Here is an 18,559-nt window from a genome sequence, read left to right as displayed (position 1 = left end):
GAATTGGTAAACGTTGGAGACGCTGACAGTTGGTGTAATATGGCAAAAAAATATTACTGGACCTGTACAGTGATGCAGATTAATCCGAAGAAGCCAGTACCTTCATATCTTAGCTTGTATTAGGCCATTGTAGTCAGCATTGCAAATATTGGAGCTTGTTGTATAACTGGGGGTGAAAGTGAAGTGAAGCAACATAAATTATTTAAATTGTTCACATCCTAATCTGTCCAAGACTTGAGTTTCCAGAAAATTAAATATATCTCTCACAATACACGACATTATCAAGCACTGAGCTCGCTTGTTTTTGTCTTTATTGGTTTACTTCAAGTCTCTGGATCTTGTATGTTTAATTAATTGTATTTGCTTGTTATGCTTGGTTCCCTATCTGAGTGCCATTTTGTTGTACGTTAAACTTGTAAAACAGAGATACCAAAAATCATTCTCACCCACAGCCATCAGGCTTTTCGTTTCTCATACAAGAGTTATAATAGAGGTATTCTTATTACTCTGCACTACTGTCAATTTGGACTTTGCCCTAATATAAATATACTCAATGAAATATATATTTGCATGTATATGGAGGGCCAATATTATATAAAACGACTAATAACTGCACTCACTGGACGTTTTATTAGGTACACCCTCCTAGTCCTGGGTTGGACTCATCTTCAGAACGCTTTCATTCTTTGTGCCAGACTTAACAGGCAGACATTCCTCAGAGATTTAGCACTTAAATACATGACAGCATCATACAGTTGCTCCTTGCCAGCTGCACATCTATGATGTCAATCTTCCCGTTTCACCACGTCCCGAATGTCCCGGTGACTGTGGAGGCCATTTGAGTACACTGAACTCATTGTCATGTCAAGAAACCTGAGATGACTTTGTGAGCTTTGTTATCCTGCTAGAAGCCAAAATCAGAAGATGGGTATAGTGTGGTCATAAAGGGACGGACATGGTCAGCAACAATACTCATATAGAATGGATCCATGCTTTCATGTTGTTTACATCAAACTGTTTTTTCCAATAGTCTGTCGTCCGAGTCATTTTCACCCAGACATCAGCCGTTCACTGGACATTTTCTCTTTTTCTGACCCTCATCTGTAAAAGCCCAGCAGTTTCTGAAATACTCCAAAGATGCCATGTTCAAAATCACTTAAATCACATTTCTGCCACATTCTGATGCTCAGTTTGAACTTACTGGCTCATTATATATTTGCATTTACAAGTGTAACTAATAAAGTGACCAGTGAATATATTTGCATATACATTGACCCCCCAGTATTTAAACAGTACAATTGATAACTGGAAGGTGTTAGCAGCTCGTCAGTTTAATCTTAATAGTTGGTCTAACCCACAATATACTTTTTAAATTCTCTACAAATGCACAAATCACGAAGAGCTGGTGACTCACAACCAACTTTAATCCCAAGGAATTCAAATTTTCTTCATGGAGTTAATTTGGATACAGAAACATCTGTTTCGTGTGACAGGAAAAAGGGAAAAAGGAAAGCGTGCCATTTACAAATATGATTCACAATACAAGGCCTGTGATATATACAAGGTGACAGTGGGGAGGGAGGGGGGTCAGTTCATCAGTAGTTTTATATATGTAGCACCTCTGTTGCACAAACAGTAACAAAAACAAACAAAAGAAAACACGTAGTTATCAGTAGAAACGCATGTAATATGCTGGCATAAACCTGCCAAAATTAAAAGTATTAATATTTGAGATCGGCCAAGTTCGTGAATGCAGTTCGGCAAATGAACACAGAAAAGATACAGTACAGTAATAGAAAAACAGATAACATTTTACCATATTAATTTGTATATATACATACACAGTTTAAACCAAGAAGGGTAGAATATTTCCTGATTTTAGGGTTCCTACATAACGTGCTTATTTTTCAAACCTTCCTTCTTTAAAACTGACTGAACTCTTCTGCCTAGTTGGTGTGCCGAAAGGCGATAGTGTGACAGTAAACAGATCTCACTCTGTATAGTAGACGAACCTTTAACGGGAGCAAATGCAAAGATAACAATAAGCAGGTGTATCGGGTATGCTCTTAACGTGAAGACTTGGATGTTGAAACATCATTTATTTCCCACATGTAGGAACCCTGAGAACGTTTTGGTGTAAAAAGAGGAGCCGCCAAATGACGTCAATACATAAAGTTCACATCTGTTAACTACTGTGACACATCTTCACAAAATTTTAATGCATCCTGCAGACAAGTCTACTAGTGTTTGCATTCAACATGTTTGTTCTATTACAAATAATTCTTTCAATATTTGACTAAGACATTTAAATACTGAGTTCCCGCTACAATACACTTCTTTTTTTGTGTGTTTTGTGTTTTAAACCCCATTTCTCCATTTACCTCTTGTGATCCAACAAGAAAACACCCTCGTGAAAAGATCCTGCAGATGGATAGTGTGATACTTTTGTTCCGCCACACAGTTTCAAAGCCATGAGTGGCTGGATTGAAAAATAGATATCTTGTTGCTGGTTATTTGATTTTTTTTCATTATTTTTTTTTTTAAAAAGAAGTGAGAGTTTAAAGTCCATCGGGGGCCCCAAAGCTGAGAGGCCCTCGTAATAATTAGCTTCCCGTAGAAAGAAAATGGGAGTGTGCTGTTATTGATTTAATGCAACGAGGTATGGAGGTTGATGCCACCCAGAGACTTATCCCATTATGGAGGAAAATAAAGCACAGCAGCTGACTGAGAACAAAAAGGAAATCTGTATTTAATAAGAAAACAAAAAAAGAAAAGACAACATATTAATGTTAAAAAAAGCCTTGTCCTCTTTAGCTGCTGCTTCAGAGCAGGCTAAAGCACCACTGCAGACACATTAACTCAAAAATAGAAAAGTAACATGCATTAAAAGAGTGCTCGTATGTCCGTGTCTTTTCCTGCTCCTACTCTGAGCTCTCAGAGCCAGTGGAGGATATAAGTTGTCCATTATTACAGCACTCAGTAAAATCCAACACCATTAGCTTACTTCCTATTGGCTCAGCCTCCACCGGCTGAGTAATAATATAGTGGAGTTTTAATACAAGGGTTCGGGGCCATCTTCCTGAGGAAAATGAGAATGGAGGAGTGTCTTCATATAGGAGACGTAGCCGCTGCTGGGCGTGTAGCTGTCGGACATGTGCTGAGCCGGAAGGGAAGGCAGGGACGGGGCAGACAGCAGGGGATTAGAGTTTAAGGTGGACTGAAAAGGGACAGACTCTGAACTCAAGAGGGGATCCGATATGAGAGGTGACCCTGTTAAAGGATCGGTGAGGGCAACGCCGATGTCCATTGGGGTCTCAGCGTCCATTTGAATACCGCTAGCTGGGGCAGGAGCATCCTGCTGGATCATTGGGGGCTGGGACAGAGGTTGTGAGGTTAGCTGTGTACCAATACTGTGATTTTCTGGTGCTGGCTTTGTTACTGGAGCTTTAGTTTGAGGGCAAGGGGTTGCGTTGGTTGTTTCCATGGGGATATTGGCAGGGGCGGGGCCTGGAGGGGGCAAAGTCGCGGTCAGGCGGCGCCGTTTGGCTGCTCGGGCTTCGTCCACTGAGGGAACCTCTTCCTGTGTTCCAGGTAACGCCTGAGAACAGACCGGTACAGACTTAGACGGGGAACACAGAAATCACTTTTCAAGTACTAGTTGTTTCATCTACAGCTAATTTAGTTTTATTTTAAAGTTTGAGTAAAACACTCACCAGTCGAGCTCTGACCCTTTTGGGTAATTCCTGGTTCAGCTGAAAGATCTCCGAGTGCTTGACCATCAACTGACTCTGGTCCTGAAACTCAACCTGGACAGATAACACCCACAATGGATTAACCAACCCACCCTTTCAATATTTGTACCTATAAGTGCAGAGGACACACAGGCAGATTTAAAAAAAAAATGAATAAAATATAACAAATTATTAGAGGCTAAACCAGGAGGTAAAAAAAGGACAAATCACTGATAAAGCACACTGAAAATTCAAAACTTGCACCCAGACAGTCACCGGTTGGATCTCAGGCATAACAAATGGTTCCATCAACAACCATGTGCTTCAGTCAAAATGTCCTTGACCATGACTCTGACCCCTAAAGCTGCTCACTGACTGGATAAGAGCTTCAGTTAACCACTTTAAATGTAAATGTAGATTTTTAAAAAATTATATATATTTATATGGCGCGAAGGGGAGGCACAGCAAGGTCAGGGTTGTGGCACCGACTCTGTGATCAAGTGGAGGCGTGATTTTAGCTAATCACAGCTGTACTCTCATCTCTGAGAGGGCTCTCGGTGCTGCAGCCAGCGGGTTAACATGGAGACGTGAAAAGAGCGTGGAAAGATACAAAACTGAATGATTCTGTCAAGAGGGATTTGGAAAAGTGGCGATAAATGATGTGATGTCTGTGGTGGTGTATTAACAGATGTTATAACCCTGTAAACATGTGTCTGATGCAAACATCTGCAGTAAATATAAACCACCCTAGATCAGCCATTTAAGAGTTCCTTAAACTCCAAAAGTGAAGTGACTGGATGCATTCCCCATAAACACTGTTTATTTGCAAGTCACTCAGATGAGCTCTCATGGATGCACTCCCAAAATCAGCATCATGGCTCGAATCAAACAACCTCACTTTCCCATGTGTTTGTGTCCAAGTACATTTCAGGATGCGCTCGCTCTTGTCCCAACAATCCTCTTCGATCCCACATTTTCCACTTTGTAAGCGCTCTGCAGTTTTGCCCTATAAATTTCCCTTAAAGTAGCAGTAATTTGAGATCTCTCCAGTTTTATTTTTTAATGCCCGAGTCAAAACGCTCCACCATAATCTAGAAGGGCCGCCTGGCTTCTTGCACACTGAATCTCCAAGAATCGAGAGCCAAAGCAGAGGGTGGGGCAAAGCAATTACACAGAACATCCCAAAGTTCACATGTTCACTCACTTTTGAGTCATGCTGCAGAAGAGCATCAGATAAAATATGGAAAATGATGCCCATGCTCACAGTCCTCACCTAACAGTCGATTTCTATTTTTTTTGCGCTGCAGCCAAGCTTTAAAGCTTTATTTAGAGATGATTTTCACGGTCTGGTTTGACTTGGAAAGGTTTATACATTTACACATACATTTATTCACACACACACACACACACACACACACACACACACACACACACACACACACACACACACGTTTTCATATCTTAGTGAGGGCATCTCATTGACATAATGCTTTCCCCAAGCCATGTACCCTAACCATAAAAAAATTTGCAGGTGTTTGAACAGCAGCATCTCAGAAATCCGACTTATTTTCTTGTGCACTCAGTTATTAAGAAACGACATCACAAGTTTATCTATGAATGATGCAAACTACAGCCACACACGCTCCAAACTCTAGCAGATGTGAGGGCTCGTGTTGTGCTTCTCTTACCTGGTAGAGTTTGTGGATATGTGGTTTGACAAAGGAAGCGTTGAGGATTTTGCCTTCGTGTGTGCCGACCACAACAAGCTCTCCCACTTTAGGAGGGCCACTGCGCAGACAGTCATGACTCTGAAGAAGCGGGAAGGATGAGCGAAAGAAAAAAAAAAAGTGCTCAAAACATCTTCGTGTTACATTTTACAAACAAGAATTTAGTTAATAAAGTCTGAGGCTAACATTTTCATCTGGTTGCTGTTATTAAATGTGGGTTGACTTTTTCATTTCTCTGCAATTCAAACAGCTTGTTCTGGTAGGTTACACACAATTGATTTTAAAGTTAAATTTGATCAAGTTTCTCAGCAGATTTCACATTATTAAAAGTCATGTTTGTTCATAACTTACAGCACTGACTCATTAAAGGTTATGCGAGTTTACATTCAGTCATTACGTTTTCATTTGTTCAGATTCTCAAGTTACAAAAGCATGTAACAGTTGCTAGGATATTTCTTTCAGCTATTTAAAAAGGAGATTATTTTTAACCCGTGTCGATTGCACGCATGTAGGTGTCTGCCTTGACTCCGAGAGAACTCACCATTATGTTTTCCGGGTACAAGTTGTCACAGTATGAGCCGTCGTCGAAGTTGACCTCGTAGAACGTCTGTCTGGCCATGCCAATGACGGTGCAGTGGTAATACCAGGAGTTGGCGTTGCGACCTATCACCCTTTGCCCAAGGGTTGGCTCTTGTGGGCCTTTGGGTGTTGGTCGAGGCTTAAGAAAAGAAAGAAAAAGGGGGGGTTTAATTGGAAATATGTGGCTTCATTCAGCAGGAACACACTGCGTGTTCTGTCATTATTCCAAAAAGTGACAATTAAAACTTCAGTTTTGTCCTGGTTAAGCTGTAAAAAGTTTTCTGCCATCCAAGATCTTATATCCAAGATACAGTTAAAAAGGGCATCCATTGGTCTGGTGTCATCAGGAGACACGGAGATGTACAGCTGCGTGTCATCAGCGTAACTGTGGAAGTTCACTCCATGCCTCGTGACACACGAGGAGAAAAAGTCTTTAGGACTTTTTCTCCTCGTGTGTCACTTTAAACCACTTAGGGTCAGATTTATGAAACGGAAACGGGGTATAATGATGTGCAACACCCAAACAGCGCTCACACCTGGGGTTAGTTTCACAATCATTACACTGTTTTCTAAACATTTTTCAATTTCAATACCAAGCACAAAAAATAAGACATGCTATTTTTTTTTAGCATTAAATATCGATGCAATAAAGGGCAGCAAACGTCTCCATATATATTTTGCCCTTTGAACAAAGAATTTTCAGAAATAAAAATGCCAACAGTGCTTTAGAAATACAGACAGTGCATTTAAAACCCACTGTGCCACATGGTGCAACATGCTAGTCAGTGTGGCCCTTACACTCATTAACCCTCAAAAGCCAATAATATCATATTTGATACGTGTGCTTTGAACGTTTTTGAGACTTCTACACGTCATCAGTGTGATTTCTTTTTACCCCCCAAAACAAAAAAAATTCCACGACACATTTTTTAAGCAAAAAACAAAGCCCAACACTCGTTATATTCAGTTTATAGAAAAACACAAAAAGATATACTGGGTTTTTTTTTCCTTTTTAAATCAAACAGCTATTCCTGAAGAATGATTAAAAGAAAAATATTTCAATATATGACTTTTGACCGTAATTTTACAAAACCTTTTTTAAAATCTGCAGCTTTAATAACTGACCAATTTTCCTGGTTTTGCACTTACCTTTGGAGTGACCTTTTTATGCTTATGGCAGGTGACAGACACCACGTAGGGCCAATCAGCAGGTGTCATGACTACTCCGGCGATTTGGGCACAGGTGACGTGGAAGGACGTTGCACAGTTCTCATACGTGCACTGGATGCAGGCGCCGCGGTTCTGACTAGCAACCTTTCCATGGCAGAACACACACTTCTGCAACAAAAGCAAATAAAAAGCTTCTGTTACGTCTCCATTCCCCTATAACTTCCTCCGCTTATTTATATATAAGCCTCCTTTGATGCTGACAAAGGAAAGAGTTGTCCAAAAGTTTGAACTGAAGTAAAGTAAACTAAATGTGAACTCTTAACATTTCACCCTCACAATTCCAACAAGGTTAAAACAATTAAAACAATTCATCTGCAACAACTACTCCAGTCCTCCAGAACAACCTGGCACGCCATGAAATTGCAGTAATTGTAGGACCTCTCATGAAATAAAGATGGTGGAGAAACCAGCAATGAAACCATGAACTCTCTTCTGTCTGATCTTTGATTCTGTTTGGTGTTCTTACAAGTTTTCACTCATTAAGAGAATGGCTGTTTTCAGTCTTCCCGTTATCACGCTTTTGGGCTGAGTGTCTGTACAGTGGTGACAATTGTGTCTTAAAACTGAACTGTCACTCTGACACTCAGTTCATTTATGCCAATTCATTTTCCTCCCTCCATCCCTTTTGGCATCTTCCATAGCTTGTTTAGCCTCATTGCTCTTCTCTCCTTCCAGATCTCTTAATTCTGGTCTGAAATTCCCAGCAGTCTGCAAACTCTTTGCCTTTTCTGTGACAATTTAATATAACACATGATCCCTGCAAACCCACAACCATTATTTTAATTAAAGTCTTACAACTCTCAGTGCTGACTGCTCTTATGCGTGCATCGTTCAAACAGCAGAGAAGAAATCCCTAGTTTAAAGGGGGAAAAAAATCTTTTTTTTCCTGTTTCTCCTCCTTTATGTGCAGCTGTAATGTGGTGCCAATCAATAAAAAAGTAAATTTAAAAAGTCAAACTTCAGTTTTTACTGGTGCAAGGCAGCTACTTTGCCAGCTGGTGAGGTTTTCCCCAGGCAGGTAGGCACCAGAGCAGAGGACAGGATGAAACTCAGCAGCTCAAGAAACATTAGCTGCTTGATTTATTTATATGTAAAGTGCATTGCAGATTAATATTGAGAAGATTAATTTTAAAGAAAAACCATCTTTGAGCTGACTTTGGGATCAAATTATATGAACTCATTGTTAACTGTATTTATTTATTTCTGATGTGGTCATAGCAAAATTATCTTTGCACACAGTGTTTTAGAACAAATTGGTGCTTGCAAATTATAATTATACAACAAGGTGCTGGAAACAATCCTTGCAGATTTTGGTCCCTGCTGAAATGACAGCATCACACAGTTGCTGCAGATCTGTCAGCTGCACATCCATGATGTGAATCTGCTGTCACATTCAAAAAATGCTCACCTAGAGTGAGATCTGTGACTGTGGAGGACATTTGAGTACAGTGGTCACCGTCATGTTCAAGAAACCAGTTTGAGATGATCTCAGCTTTGCCACATAGTATTTTATTCTGCTGGAAGCAGCCATCAGAAGATGGGTACACTGTGGTGATAAAGGGGCAATACTCAGGCAGACTGTGGGGTTTAAACTGCTCAGCTGGGACTAAGGGGCCCACACGAACATTACAACACTACCACCAGCCTGATCCATTGATACAAGGGAGGACGGACCCATGCTTTCATCTTTGCACCAAATTCTGACCCTGCCATCTGAATGTTGGCAGCACAAATCAAGACTCACCAGATCAGAATCAGAATCAGAATCAGAAAGGGGTTTATTGCCAAATGTTGAGCAGGTTTACAACATTAGGAAATTGCTGCGGTGCTTCAGTGCAAACATAGTGTCATAAATAGCACTTAAATAGACATGGAAAAAAATAAAAGTAGGGATAGGAATTAAAAGTGCTACGTGGAAAGATATGTGCATGAGATATACATGAGATATATACATGAGAATAAGAATTAAGAGTGCTAAGTAGATAGATATATACATGAGTGCAGGTGGTGATCAGTGCCAAACATGGAATGATGCAGTGACACAGCGTAGGGTCATGTGTTAGTGGCGGGTACAGTCATATGGTTATTGTTCATGTGTCCAACAGCAGAGGGGAAGAAACTGTTCTTATGGCGAGAGGTTCTGGTGCGAATGGACCGGAGCCTCCTGCCTGAGGGGAGCAGGTCAAACAGACTGTGTCCAGGGTGAGAAGGGTCAGCTGTGAGCCGAGCTGCACGCCGCAATGTCCTGGAGGTGTACAGGTCCTGCAAAGATGGGAGTCTGCAGCCAATCACCTTCTCAGCAGAGCGCACAACACGCTGCAGTCTCTGTTTGTCCCTGATAGTGGCTCCAGCGTACCACACGGTGATGGAGGAGGTGAGGATGGACTCGATGATTGCAGTGTAGAACTGCATCATCGTCCGTGTTGGCAGGTTGAATTTCTTCAGCTGCCTCAGGAAGTACATCCTCTGCTGGGCTTTCTTGATGACGGAGGTGATGGTGGGCTCCCACTTCAGGTCCTGGGTGATGGTGGTACCCAGGAAGCGGAATGAGTCCACAGAGGTGATGGGGGTGTCAGTCAGGATGATGGGGGGGAGTGGGGCTGTGTGCTTCCTGAAGTCCACAATAATCTCCACTGTCTTCTGGGCATTCAGCACCAGGTTGTTGTGGCTGCACCAGGACACCAGACGTTCTACCTCCCTCCTGTAGGCAGACTCGTCCCCGTCCGAGATGAGTCCAATAACGGTGGTGTCATCTGCAAACTTGATTAGCTTGACAGACTGGTGGGTGGAGGTGCAGCAGTTGGTGTACAGGGAGAAGAGCAGAGGAGAAAGAACACAGCCCTGAGGGGAGCCGGTGCTGATGGTCCGGTAGTCCGAGACATTCTTTCCCAGCCTCACATGCTGCTTCCTGTCCGTCAGGAAGTCAGTGATCCACCGGCAGATGGGATCAGGCACATTCATCTGGGAAAGCTTGTCTCGGAGATGGTCTGGAAGGATGGTGTTGAAGGCAGAGCTGAAGTCCACAAACAGGATCCTGGCGTAGGTTCCTGGGGAGTCCAGATGCTGCAGAATGAAGTGTAGGGCCATGTTGATGGCGTCGTCTACAGACCTGTTGGCTCTGTATGCAAACTGCAGGGGGTCCAGGAGGGGGGCCGTGAGGGTCCTGAGATGGGAGAGAACTAGGCGCTCAAAAGACTTCATGACCACAGATGTCAGAGCCACGGGTCTGTAGTCATTTAGTCCAGTGATCCTAGGTTTCTTGGGGACAGGGATTATGGTAGAGGACTTGAAGCAGGCAGGCACATGACATGCCTGCAGTGAGGAGTTGAAGATGCCAGAAAACACTGGGGCCAGCTCGTTTGCACAGTGTCTGAGGGTGGCAGGAGACACACCGTCTGGGCCGGGAGCTTTCCGAGCATTCAGGTTCTTAAACTGCTTCCTCACATCTGCTTCATGAATATGAAGAGTTGTGGTGGGAGGAGGTGGTGTGAAATCCTCTTTTGTGTGGGGTGAGGAGGGGGGTGTTGTAGGTGAACGGTTTGAAGGTGGTGATGGCTCTATGTAGGGGGGAGAGGTGGGGGAATTAGTGTCCAAAGTGTCTCTATTGTTGGGGCCGTTGGAGGTGTGAAGGCTGCCTGATGGCTCGTCAAAACGGCAGTCGAAGTCGTTAAGGGTGTTGGCCAAGAGCAAGTCATCAGTGGAGTGGGGGGTTTTAGGCTTGTAGTTTGTGATATTCCTAAAACCTTTCCACACAGAGGCCAAGTCATTCTCTGAGATCTGCTGCTGCATCTTCTCAGAGTGCTGATGTTTAGCAATGTCCACTTCTTTAGTGAACCTGTACTTGGCCTCTCTGTAGCAGTCCCTGTCTCCGCTTCTGAACGCAACATTTTTCAGATCTTCTGTCCAGTGACCTACTGCAAAGTGTAGTCTCTGTTTCCCATTCTTAGCCAACAGGAGTGGCGACCAATGCAACTGCTGCCATTCTTCCCCCAACCCCTTGCATCAATAAGGCATTGTCACAAAGAATTGCAAAGAATTTTTTCAGGCCATATTTTTGCAAACCTTTGTGATAGTTGTGTGTGAAAAAAATCCCAGCCTGGTTGCCGATGCCTGTTTTAAAGTTTTGCAGGTCATTAAAGACACTTATACATTTTATTTAAGTGACTTGCAGCTCTAAGCTTGAAACGGTTTTCTCACAAGAGCAAAAATCGCAGTTCCTCTACACACAATATGCAAAAGATGCATCAGCTGAGGAATTGAACAGTGTTACCTGAGAAATTCCAAAATAACGAAGACAAAAGTAATGAGTTTTAAATCTCTCCATCACTGGAAACTCAGTGTTCAAAGATGGGAGGGAAAACACTGATTGCTGATCACAGTGCAATATAAACTGGTTCCTAGCATGCGTATTCACATTTGATCAGCGCAGTCATCCAAATCATTAGACCGCAGAGCTTCTCTGCTCACAGTCTTTTAAGAAGAGACTGAGGAAACGTGCTTAGACAGCACTCAGATGCAAATGTCACCCAGCTTGTCCTTTGATAGATTATTCAGAGAGACGGGGAGGGAAAGAGGTGACATTATTTGCAGATTTGTGATAATGCACCAGCAAGCACTGCTACTTACTGTGAAGTAGGATTGGGTGAATGGAGAAGGGGAGCTACCCACGAGATCGATGCAGTTCGTTTGGCACAGCGAGAAATGACAGCTGATTATTCAGCCATGCCCCTCAGCACATCTGTTTTTACCCTATATCACCCCTGGCTTCCAAAAAAGGAGGAGGAGGAGGAAAAAAAATATCTATCCATTCAAACAAAAAAAAAGCCTGAAATTCACCTAAACAGTATAAGCAAAACAGCTACAGTGCACAATGTACACTAAGAAGCATAAACCTTCGCCAAAAAGAAACTAGGTAAAAATCTTGGATGTATTTCAAAGTAGCTCTCTGCCCGTTTCACTTTACATAACAACACAAAGAGACATGTAACTCTCTTATTTGTCACCGTCTGATCTTACTAGATTCTTGCGGGTTTCTGGGACGGCGCTGACGTCCACTGGCCCCCTCTCAATGGCATCAATGAAACGAGCTTCAGCCACGGCGATAGCACAGATGACATGAACCCACCTGGTGAAGCAATGAATAGTTTGGCGAGAACAAATTCAAAACAGGGAAATATAGATTCACTGTAAGATTTTTTTTATATGAAAATCTTTATTTTGCTCTGAGTATAAGCTTGATGAACCATTATTTGTTATTTTTGTAATTTGTGAATTTCCATCAGCTCAAACACGTGGCACTAACCGGTTGTCTGTGGTAGTCTTCAAAGCTCCCCCTCTCAAGTTACAAAGACAGCACTCCTTAAGAAAAGATAATACGAGAACAGAGAAAAAGAGGATTAAGTATAGAAACGGAGAACACATTGACACCGTTCCTCCCACACCTTAGCCAAATCAGTCTTTTCTAAACAAAGCTTGGTTTGGACTTGTGATTGATGTCATGTTGCCTAGCAGCAATCATTAGAAGAAGAGATGTAGGGTCAACGTGTCCTCAGAGGCTCTAATTCAAGTCAGATCTAATAAACATTTTCAACTAAACCTGCAGTTCTGGAGAATAACTGCTATTCCTGAAGTGGTTTTATTTTATGTGGGGGTGGGATGGGATTGGCTCATTTGCAGCCACCACTCACCACTGTCCAGGCTCCCGCTGCACACCTAGAGCACATCCAGGAATCACCAACAGAGTCAGGCTTCACGCCATAACAACCTGTTAGAGAAGAGATGCTACTGACTGTGCTCATCCATTTCATCATTTCATGTCATTTCAATGCATCGATATTCAGTGATGACAGCGCATGGCAACATTACCGCCTTTTTTCTATTTCTTTAAACAGATTTTGTACACATTTCTGCAAATTACTTCTCACCAAACATGTTTTTAAGCATTCTGTTCACACTTTCAGCCCATCACCATCTCCAGCTTAAGCTTCTGAAGAAAAGGGCATGCAGGTTTATGTAACACCTGTACACGTGTGAATGATTCTTAGGCAGATGTCTACTCCAGCACAATGAGGAGCAAAGGTGTTTTGACAGGATTTCGTTCTGCTTCGTGCTCTCTTACGAACATCTGCGCCGTTTCCCCAGACTGAGTCAAACTCGTCCCTGGATAACTAATGAACTGGATAATAAGAACCGAGGAGAGGAGGGTCGATGTTGTGATGTGGCACAAAACATCCATTTATGCATACATTTCCAGGAAGGGCTGATTAGCGACACACTTGATGAGTCAATGCGTTCATCTGCATCGTTTACAGCATAAAACTTTACTAAAAATGTTCAGTCTAGATAGACGTCCTTACATTTGGCAATAAAAAGAAGAGCCACGCACAGAGAGATTCCTGGGATGACTCAGTCTTACAGAATCTTAACAAACTGCCTGTCTTTTCATGCTTCGCTTCGACAGAAGCAACATGCCGTTAAAAGTCAACTATATAGTGGAAAGGCAGGGTAAATATGAGCTGGGGAAGTGTATGGTGTGTTGGTTTTTAGAGACACCTTTGCATGACCTTTGTCAGCCTCTTAGCCAGTTTAACCAGAGCTGAGAAGAGTTACACTAGAAAGCTTCACTGAGTCTGGCAACAGGGAATTGAGCAGTCTATTGCACTGCTGTATTGAAGTCTCATCCTCTGTGCCTCTGCCCATTTTCCTGAAACTATTCTCAGGGGTCTCAGGTGTGAGAAAATGTTGTGAGCACTAGATAGACTGAAGTTTATGTGTAAAACTTGCTGGTCCGTGTTGGCATTAATTTATAAAACAGACATTCTCCGCATTATGAATTAAATGCTGATGAACTGGATCAAATTCAGCTCTTTGACAACACAGAGAGGAAAAAGAATTTGAAATCTACAAAGTATTGAGGGGGGAAAAGAAGTCTCCACACTTACAGATCCTTACTTTACAACGATTAACATCTATTATACAGTTTCAGATTTGTGTTTTACCCACTGATTGAATGTGCACGTGGAAAATCAAGTCAAAAGATCAAATTCTTGTGTCCATTAGATACCCGATGTCTCAGCAGGCATACAAATGCTAACTGGCTCTAATCAAAAGCCATATTAAAATTGTCTTTGCTGGAAAGCTTTCTGTTGCAACAACAGTGTTAAATTTCATTACTAGCACAGAGGCAGTGTGTTGCCATCAGATTTATTTTTATTGCTCATCTAATAAAACATCAACTAGTACAGATGTCCGCAGGTGTACTAGTAAGCTCTCTATCACACAGAGGGTACAACAAATGAGCTCGTGTCCCAATGTTAAACCAACACAGCCAAAATCTTTTCAGTTTTATACTTACTAGCATGAACCTGCATTTGGCAAGATGAACAGCAGATCAGGAGGCTGGTTCCATCCTCCCCAATGTGATAGTTGGTGGGTGGTGGCTCCGTGTTTCCTGCTCCGACGCTGAAGCACATCTCTGGGACCAGTGGACGAGTCAAGCTGCCATGACGGGGAAATGAAGCGCCCAGGGTTTCGTTATCAGTGGAGACATCTTTCTGTGGTTGGAAAGATCAGGAAAAAAGACAAGTTAAATGTTAGTTTGTTGCCCACTATTTATGTCTGTTCTAATGGGTCTGACCTGCCATTGTTATATGAACCACTCCTATGTGCCTGGAGTGTACCTACCTTTGTGTACGGACAGAAGAGTGAGCAGACAGCACAGTGTGGTTTGAGCGCAGCTACTGCAGCATTGAAGGCTTTCTCTGCCAGGAAGTTAGGTGAGTGATTCTGCCACAGGTGCTCCTGCTTCTTCATGTCGCTATCCATTGGCATGGGGGAGGCCATATCTGTGGGTAAAGAATTCAAATGCATGAGTGTGCTTGTTAGACGGAGCTGGGGAGGATAACACATACTGCAGTCGTGTTGAGAGATTTGTTACCGCTAATGATTTTTATTTTTCTCTAAAATGCACGTCAAGCATTTTGAGAGAAGCTCCAGAATGTTTTTCATAAGGGAGCTCTCGCCAAGAGACGGGAACAGCACATTCTGGTCCTGCACAATAACAACACCACTCCTGATATAATTGGCTGATGAACACAAACAGCACTGACATCAATAATATGCTGTCCAGAGTCAGGAATCAATTTTAAAGTGATGCCTTGAAGCTACTGATCCAAACACTTTGTCAGACCTGGACCGAAGGCAGGAAGATATTTTCACAAGCTTCCCATTTAAGTGTTTTTTTCCCCTCCCCTTCCACCCTTCACCACAAGTCTTCTTTTTCTCCTTGTCACCCCACCCACCCTTTTAAAGAACAAACCCTAAGTCGGGTCCCCTGCTGCCAACTCAAAGTGACTTTGAAAGCAGGTAATTGGAAGTCATGATCCCCTGATCAATAAGTGTCAGTCAGAAAATGAAAGGAAAAACACTGAAGAGAGAGTAGTCTTGATTTCATTATCTCCATGGGGAGCTTCAGACCTGCTTGTTTTTCTTCCCCCGAATCAATAAGAAAAACAAACAACAAAACAACAACAATAGTATCTTATTCGTTTTTATGTACAAGAGCTGGATGAACCTTTGGCTGTGCAGTCTATCCAGACTCATAATGCTTTTTATGTAGTGACTACTAGGAATTTATTAGATGGGTTCCAAAGACTAGCAACTTCAATTCAAACACTGAAAATGATCACAATATTTCCGATTTCTCCTTCCCTGCTTCCCGTGTTATGGCCAAAAAGGTGTTTTTGTAGAACACTACACCATTATAGTGACGATGGCCAATTACCATTTAGGTAAAAATATATATAAACATCATGCCATGTCTCTTTGTGATGCTTGACATATTTGTGAAATTTCATGATGCCGTCTAAATTTGTGGGTTTGCGGCACCCTTCAAATTCTAATTAGTTCATCTCTGAGTCCAAGTAAACAAATCTGTCGCAAAGCTGAAGTGCTAACTACTTTGGGCTGCTCCCTTATTCACGGTGGGTCACCACAGCAGGTAGCTCTGCGTGTTCGATTTGGCAGATTTTTATGCCGGATGCCTTTCCTGACGCAGTGGATATGTGCCTCCTCCCGGGATCAAACTGTGGAGCTTTCACTAGAATGTGTAAACCACGACGCCGTAGAGACGACACCTGTGCCAAATCTGAAGTAACTACAACAAATCTGTTTCCTGAAAATCCAGTTTTTGTTCTTTTCTTCTGTGGCTCCCTCTGGTCTTTACATCAAACATATTATTGTATTATTTGCTGTTTTTCCCTCCACAATTTATTCATGTCTACATGAAAACAGCAAGTACAGCACAGCACAGGTTTCAACTGACATCCAGGAAGATAAAATTGTAGATCTACTAGCAGCTTGCGAGAGAAGTTTCTGAACAAGTGTTTGAGACTTTAATAGCAGAATATTTACAATAAATAACTGAAGTGAAGGACGGATATCCACATACCTTTGTCGCTAGCTGGATCTTGTTTGACAATGGACAGAGGGGAGCGCGTGGGTGGCTTGCTGAGGGGGTGGCGGCGACTCTTTTTTATTTCTGTAGGTATTTTCCTCTTGGGATAGGTTGCCTAAAATAAATTAATTTTAAAAAGTGTGTGTCTTATTTTTGTTCAATGTGTTTAACCTTAAAATATTTATCTCCAAATAAAAAGTAATTTGAACATGTTCAAACTTGATATTAATTTAATAAACTGCTGTTTTTCAGAATGGATAAAAAGGAAATGGAAAAACAAGTAATGACTACAGCTGCAAAAACATTTTTTCCTACATTTGTGGATTATTACAGCAAATATTTGTGGATTTTTTTAGATTTAATTAGCTTGTGTTTTATTAGCCAATTCAGAGTCTACTCTATTGTGATGTAAGCTCACAGCAAATAAAGTATTAAACTGCCACCAAGTGGGGATTACAAACGCTTAAAGAGCTAACCTGTCTGACAGAGTAAAGGACAAATCTATTGACTTTCAGTCAAGATCGGACTCACCTGGGTGGCACTCACATCCATCTTGTTGTCTGCTAAGATGTCGCTGTGTCTCGGGGACAAAGTGTCTAGATGACGAGCCGTGTCCCTCTTTGAATTCTTGTCGTCAGATGTAGCAAACTGCTTAAACGCTTCCTCGAATCCAGTGATGGCATTTTGGCCACTGGAGATCTTCTTCGGCTTTCTCTGCTTCTTTTTCTCAATGTCGTCTGTCAAGTTCTGTGGTTTGGTTTCTTGTTCTTGTCCTGGAAAATAACAGATGAGGAGATAAAGTCAGAAGTGCTACTGGCTCATTAAAAATGTCTGTATGAGGCAATGAGGTTAAAACTACCGTGTGGCCTGAGTAATGACTTTTTAAAGTGGAAGATTCTATCACTGAGGATAGAACTGAAAGAAATGCTTTCATATCTGCCTCACCCTCTGCAGCTGGAGTCTCTACTACTTTAGCGGCGGCCTCAGCAGCCTGCTGCTCCTCGCGCTCCAGGGCTTCCAAAGTTATCATGGCCTCTCGGGCAAGACGTGCTTCCTTCTCCTTCCTACGCTGAGCCTCACGCTCCTCAACCTGACGCTGATACTCGACAGCATTCAGCTCAATGCCTTCCTCTGCCAGGACTTTCACCTCCTCGAGCTTCAGACGACGGAATTGCTTCATCTTCTGCATGGCCCTGTCATAGTTAGACAGCTAAGTAAAACCCTCATATTTACTTTTGAACACATGAAGAATTTCATAATACAAACCTTCGCAGGAGGTTTGCCCGTTGGGCGACGCGATGCTCCCTCCAGCTCTCCAGCTCAGGGCTGGTGAGCTCTGTGGGCTTCAGGTGGTCCAGCACTGTTGTGTCTTTACCCTGCTTCCACAGGTCATAGCGCACGGGTTGCAGGCGGCGCACAAACACATCCATGGAGATCTTCACCATGTCCTTCCGGCAGGAACACTGGAGAGAAAAGACAAGGCTCTACATTAGAGTAGAGAATACCTTTTGTAAAGATGGGACTTCTGTGTGATAAAGGGGGGGGGGGGGGGGGGGGGGGGGTGTGAAATTCTAGATAAGCATCTCTATTAAGGTCTTTCAGAACCCACTACCCCACAGCCGTAGGACTACAGATTATATTACACATCCGATTTCTGAAAACTCAAAAGAGTAAGTGAGGAGTGATCAAAAGCAGAGGTAACCATTCAGAGTAAACAAATCAAACTTTACAAAGGGGATTAGTCTATCTAGATAATAAAAATCTCTTACTTCCATCTCTGTAAATTACTAAAACCAGAGACAGTCTAAGAGAGAGAGAAGTCACCCAAACAATGCTGA

At 42.4% G+C, this 18,559-nt stretch overlaps 1 protein-coding gene across 1 annotated transcript in view; it reads right to left on the bottom strand.

Annotated features, from left to right (window-relative positions):
* Positions 1-1,403: 1,403 nt before the first annotated feature.
* Positions 1,404-18,559, bottom strand: part of kdm4b (lysine (K)-specific demethylase 4B) — a 44,413-nt gene continuing 27,257 nt past the window's right edge. The window contains exons 9-22 of the mRNA XM_085246427.1: positions 17,988-18,184; positions 17,667-17,914; positions 17,253-17,494; positions 16,716-16,836; positions 14,951-15,111; positions 14,622-14,820; positions 12,955-13,031; positions 12,570-12,625; positions 12,284-12,392; positions 7,187-7,375; positions 6,000-6,176; positions 5,420-5,539; positions 3,714-3,806; positions 1,404-3,598 (exon numbers count right to left, since the gene is read on the bottom strand). Coding sequence (XP_085102553.1) covers positions 3,053-3,598; positions 3,714-3,806; positions 5,420-5,539; positions 6,000-6,176; positions 7,187-7,375; positions 12,284-12,392; positions 12,570-12,625; positions 12,955-13,031; positions 14,622-14,820; positions 14,951-15,111; positions 16,716-16,836; positions 17,253-17,494; positions 17,667-17,914; positions 17,988-18,184 — 2,535 coding nt within the window. The 3' untranslated portion in view covers positions 1,404-3,052. The remainder of the gene's footprint in view (positions 3,599-3,713; positions 3,807-5,419; positions 5,540-5,999; positions 6,177-7,186; positions 7,376-12,283; positions 12,393-12,569; positions 12,626-12,954; positions 13,032-14,621; positions 14,821-14,950; positions 15,112-16,715; positions 16,837-17,252; positions 17,495-17,666; positions 17,915-17,987; positions 18,185-18,559) is intronic.

The sequence above is a fragment of the Mchenga conophoros genome, linkage group LG15 (assembly GCF_057382185.1).
Source record: "Mchenga conophoros isolate Kocher_MC1m ecotype Shallow Benthic linkage group LG15, M_conophoros_male_GT1.1, whole genome shotgun sequence".
NCBI lineage: Eukaryota > Metazoa > Chordata > Actinopteri > Cichliformes > Cichlidae > Mchenga > Mchenga conophoros.
Note: the sequence above shows the minus strand (reverse complement) of the source record. Positions and strands in the feature narration are given on the sequence as shown.